General features: G+C 46.0%; 1 protein-coding gene across 2 annotated transcripts in view; it reads right to left on the reverse strand.

Annotated features, from left to right (window-relative positions):
* Positions 1-554: 554 nt before the first annotated feature.
* The window catches only part of Dnaja3 (DnaJ heat shock protein family (Hsp40) member A3), a 34,350-nt gene continuing 29,181 nt past the window's right edge, over positions 555-5,723 (reverse strand). Inside the window, exons 10-12 of one of the 2 annotated variants that reach the window (XM_004627809.2) lie at positions 4,602-4,699; positions 1,527-1,640; positions 555-931 (exon numbers count right to left, since the gene is read on the reverse strand). In XM_004627809.2, coding sequence (XP_004627866.1) covers positions 1,540-1,640; positions 4,602-4,699 — 199 coding nt within the window. In that variant the 3' untranslated portion in view covers positions 555-931; positions 1,527-1,539. The remainder of the gene's footprint in view (positions 932-1,526; positions 1,641-4,601; positions 4,700-5,723) is intronic. The other variant, XM_004627810.2, reaches the window with a different exon arrangement.

Here is a 5,723-nt window from a genome sequence, read left to right on the forward strand (position 1 = left end):
TGTGGGGACTCTTCACTGGCATAGACTGTTTTCCTCTCTTGCACACACACTTACACAAGAGAAAACTATGATTCTTAGCACTGAGTAATGTAAACATGCATTGAAAAATACATGTTAACAGTGCAGGTGGTAAAAGCCAAGATGCTGGCTGGCATGGCTTCGAGTTCCTGCAGTAACTGTTGTCTCCACAACATGGCCCAGTGGCTGTGGCTCAGAAGTGCAGAGCTCTACCATACTCAGCTAGAATCATAGAATTCAAAAGTTGGGGCTGGCTGCTATTGGCATGGAGTAGAAGAAATGGTCTTCCAGGGACCCCGTGGGCCTTTCAGTGCCTGCCTCCCCAGGCACTAGCACAATGCTCCAGCTACTTGGGACCTTGGGGAATTAAAAAAACAAACTCCAGAGAGAAGCCTGAGCAGAGTGTGTTGGAGGAAGACAGCTCTAATGAGGTGTATAACCCCATTCCTGATGAAGGAGTTGACCTATCTGGAAGAACTCACTTCAGGATCTCCTAGAGATTTGTTGAGAAGAAAACGAATCACCTCACACCTCAGTGCAGTTAAGGCTTCATTTTAAGCTGAAAGCATGGCCTTTAATTCTTAAGCTCTCCACCACATTTGATTCCAAACTATAGTTTTAGTGCTATAAGAAGTGTCCAGCCGTCTTACCCTGCCTGAGTCAGAAGAGGTGTGTCACCTATCCACGAACAGGAATTTTCCACCAGTACTCTGGTGCTACATTTACTGCCCAGAGGCTGTCTACTGTAACCTTCTTGCACAGAGATGTGCTATCACGTTGTTTTGCTCTTTCCTGGTGGTTGAGAAGGCTCTGCGGGCAGGGGCTCAGTGCTGCTGCTCTGGAATCCAGTCTCTGAGGCCTGTCCATAAGGAAGGATTGTTGCTCCCAGCCTAGTTTCCAGTGGATCGTTTTCCTGAGCCAAGGAGAAAAACAGTTACGTTTCACATCCCAGTGGGAGGGCTTCCACTAATCCCTAACCCTGGAGAGTGGCTGTGCCAGAGACAGGGTCAAAAGCCCTAACACCAGGAGCAAGCACAAACAGGACACCACAGTACACAAGCACTACCCTGAGCAGCCCCCAAAGTTTGTAACGCTACCCTGCTTAAGCAGGTGGAAAGTTACAAAGCAGGCAAGTGGTAGAGGAGATCTGAGTTCTAGGCCCAGGTCTGCCACAGTTTTTCCTGTGACCGTAGGCAAGCTGGTCCCATCATTTTGGAAAGCCACTGGGAACTGGTATAAGGAGGGCTTTGAGGCAGGAAGAAATCTGAACCAAGTTCAGATCCAAGAGGCTGGCCACTGTAGCCTAGTCCAGCATCATACTGGCTGATGGTCCACACTCTGCTTCTAAGGGCTGAAAGGATGCCAGGCTTACCACAGCTTTGAATGGCACCTCTTCCAACTCCTGGGATGGGGTGGGGTAGGGTAGGTATGATGATGGTTAAAGTGGGAGAAAACAGGATTAGTTCATATAGGGAAACAAAGGGAAGAGGCCTCACAAGTTTTCCTACCTCGGCTGAGATATCAGGAGGTAAACATTTTCTTAAGTTTGGAAAGGAATCCCTCGTCCTCCCCAGCCTCAGGCCTAGCCTTGCTTCCTGTGGAGCTATCCATGGTTCTGCCACCTGGGCACAAACAGCGGAAAGAACCAGGGTCAGGGGCACACACCTCCATCCATCACTTCTCCGCCCCAACCTACACATATCAGGCAGCCCAAGGCCTAAGCACTCAAGGAGCAACCAAGCTCCACCTTAAGAAGAGAAGGAGCCATTTCCAAGTTGGCAAAGGGTGCCTCACTTGTCACTGAAGCAACTGGGCCACTCAAGAGTCTTATGGTGTCCCAAGTGTTTAAGTCAGGGGTCTACAGTGAGGAAATGAAACAGACAAACAATTACCAGCTGTCCCTAAACAAGAGTCACAAAAACAAGAGCTATAAGCTACATTCCTTCCAGGCAAGCCACACAGTTGTCAAACGTTGCCTCATCTAGTCCTTAGTTTTACCTTATGAGTAAATTTCATAGATGGGGAAAAATAATAGGGAAAAAACACAGAGAAGTTAGGTGATTTACTTGAGATCCCAGAGCCAGCAAACAGGAGGCAGAACTGAGTTCAAACCTAGGCTTCTAACCACTATACTACTGGGTATAAGATAAAATGAACATCAAGGTAAGAGCTCATCTTTACACCGACTAACCAGATTCTGTACTGTACACGTATACACATGACATGCCCAAGATACCCAAGAGAGACCCATGGCACTGAGTAGGGAAATTGTTCAGTCACTGACCTGTACACTCAGAGCTCAACTGTGTCCTCACAGAAGGACTTGCTTAATGAGATCTAGTTAATCACTTAACACAAGTAGACCACATCCAAACTTCAGGGCTCCACAGATAAGGACCAGGCCTTGCACAGTACACTGCAGCACCCTCCCTCATTTTTTCACATCCTCTTTTCTTACAGAAAGGTCCTTCCTAACAAGTCTACAAATCACGTTTCCATAACCTGTGGGCCTCGTAAGACAAGGGAGAGCATGCATTTTGAATTTTGTTATGTCCTTGCTAAACAGATGGCAAATCACATGCTATGCTGGAGTGCATCACATCACATCACACCATCAGTTATCACTGGTAGAGCTTCTAACATATGCCAGACACCATGCCACGGGCTTTACCATTTGAACTCATTTAATCACACAGAAACCCTGTAAGATAATGATGCTATTATCTTGAATTTACAGATAAAATTGACGTTTGGAGAAATTAAGTCATTTGCTTAAAGCTTTACAGCCAATAATGGTGGAACTGGAACATGAATCATCTGATAATCAGAACCCAAACTCCTAACTAATTCAAGTGGGGCACAAAAACACTTAGCAACTCTTATCTCTCTCCTTCCTTAACTCTGATATTGTCACCCAAAGGAGAAGCTAGAGGTGAACAATCAGTACTCTAGAATATCTAGGCTCACTTCTTCACTAATTCAGAAAATACTAAAAAAGCTGGTGTGGTAGCACAGGCTTATAATGTTAGCACTCTAGGAGGCTGAGGCAATAAGATCCCAAGTTCAAGACCAGCTTATATAAAGTCGTTCCTAGCAAGGCCCACCCATTCAGTAGAACAACAGAAACAGGAAGAAGAGAAGGAAAGAGGAAAAGGAAAAGAAGGAAGAGGAGGAGAAGGCAGAAGAGAAGAATTCCAGATGTGTATCACACACCTATAATCCCAGCACTCATAAGGCTGAGGCAGGAAGATCACTGTAAGTTCAAGGTCTGCCTGAATTATACAGCAAGACCCTGTCTCAAAAGAAAACAAAACAAAATGAAGGAGAAAGAGGAGGAGAAAAGAAAAGTGGAAGAAAAACAATAAAAAGAACAAAATAGGAAAGTTTTTGCTCCCAATCATTAAAATAAGTGTCATTGGGGCTGGAGAAATAGCTCAGTAGCTGGAGAAATAGCTCTTGGTGGCCAGTTCAGTATGCCCAGGGGTGGGGCTAGCATGGCATGTGGTGCTGGAGATCAACCCCAGTCCCTTTGCTTGCCCAAGCAGGCACTTAGTCTGCTGAGCTATCTCGCCAGCCCCAGACAGGATTTGTAATGGGTGTAATCGTTTTTTTTAGAGGATTTCTGACCTTCCGTCCAGAACAGAACTTAAATTCCACCAAAAATGACTGCTGCTGCTGGGACTTCCATTTCTGCCTCTGCCTCTAGGACCAAACTCCATGACCAAAGCCTCCACTTTGTTTGAAAAGCTACCTCCAGCTTTGAACACCTGCTATGAATTATCATACACTATTCTAAGGCAATTCCAGTTCTGACAACTTGATTCATGATCCTGAAAATAACAAAAATGATTCAAAGAGGAAGAAACATGCAGCCTGAGCTAATGACTTCCTGGGCACAGCTTGTCTTGACCTGTAAGGTCCCAATCAGGAGTCCCTCTCTTCCCACAAGATAAGGAACTGCACTGGCAGGCCAAAGCCCCCGCCAGCAGGTATGCAGATATCAAATCAACAATATTCAACTACAGTCTTCCAACAAAGCATGGCATATGACCTCAGGTAAGTAGCACATTTGTTCACTGCAGGATAAATTCAAGGTTAATTTGCTCTAAAAGGCAGATTTGAGTCCTCTGACTGACAGGGTTTAAATGCTGTGGTTACTGTGTATCAGACACTGCAATCCTGCCAAAGTGTTCAGGGCCAGGAATACACAAATCTCTCTAGTTCCTGTCCTTCTTAAATTATTACATGGAACTCACAGCAGAGAAATGCCCAAGGTCACGAGGCAAGTGGCAGAACCAAGGCTAGAACTCAGAACACCAGCTCTGAGACACACAGAGCTGCCTGACAGGAAGCACCCCAGCACTTTTCTCAGCACACAGATGCATGCAGAGAAAGAAAAAGAGCTATAACTGGGGGCTGCTGCTCCACACCAGCTGTTCCTAGCTCCAGCTCCATGCTTTCAACAGTACTTTTTGGGACTTCATCAAGATCCCCAAGTAGAAATCCCCACTGCTCCAAACTATCTCCCTTCCAAAAGACTTATAGGCCCCGCTGTGCAGCCATGACATCTCCAAGTCCCTTACCTGTGCTTGTGTGGGTGACACCATTCACTGTTCCCTCCACATCAGTCTCATCCTCTGCGTAGCTCAGGATCAGGCTCTGCTGCCGGCTTGTCAGTCTCCTGTGGAGCGAGCACAGTTAGCAGCTGGCACTTCTTTGGGGCAGCTCTTCCACAGATAAGCATGCTGTAGCCAAGAACTTCAGTGTGTTGGAAAGTGGGCACCCAACTTGGAAGGGTACACACATTATTAACTTGAGGTCTCCCCCTCAAACTCCTATAAAGAGCCCCCAGACCAGGTGTGGTGGCTCACACTTGTAATCTCAGCGCTGGGGAGGCTGAAACAGGCGGATCACTATGAGTCTGGGCTGCATAGTGAGACCCTGTACCAAATACATAAATTAAAAAAAAAAAAAGGAGAGGAGGAGGAGGAAGAGTAGGAAGAGAAGGAGAAGGAAGAAGAAGAGGAGGAGGAAGAAGAAGAAGAGGAAGAGGAAGAAGGGCTCCCAGTCTAGCATAGTGGTACATGCTTGTAATACCTGTACTCTGAGAGGCCAAGGTAGGAGGATCATAATTTGCAGCCTAGAATAGCTAGGCAACATAATAACAGATTTTTTTTTTTAAACAGGGTCTCACTATGCAGTTCAGGCTGGCTTGAACTCTCTCTGTAGCCCAAGCTGGCCTTGAACCCACATGATCCTCCAGTCTCTGCTTCCCAAGTGCTGGGATTACAGGCATGAGCCACCATGCCCAGCATGACATAGACTTTGTCTCAAAATAAAAAATGAAAAGGGCTGGGAAATCTGGGTGTGGCAGCACACAGGGTGCCCACAGCACATTGCCCTTAAGACAGCACACGCAAGCTAGGTATGGTGGCATATGCCTGTCACTCCAGCACTCAGAATGCTGAGGCAGGAGGATTACTAAGGACTTGAGGCCAGTCTGAGCTACCCAGTGAGTTCAAAATCAACCTGAACTATATACCAAAATTCTGTCTCAACAAAGAAAAAAAAGGGGGCCAAGGATATAGTTCAGCAGCATAAGTGTCTGCCTGGCAAGCTCAAAGTTCTGAGTTTGATCCTTGGCATCATACATACACACACACACACACACAAAAAAAAAAAAAAAAAAAAAAAATAAAAAAAAA

Source organism: Octodon degus, unplaced genomic scaffold, assembly GCF_000260255.1.
Source record: "Octodon degus isolate 3935 unplaced genomic scaffold, OctDeg1.0 scaffold00021, whole genome shotgun sequence".
NCBI classification, from domain to species: Eukaryota; Metazoa; Chordata; class Mammalia; order Rodentia; family Octodontidae; genus Octodon; species Octodon degus.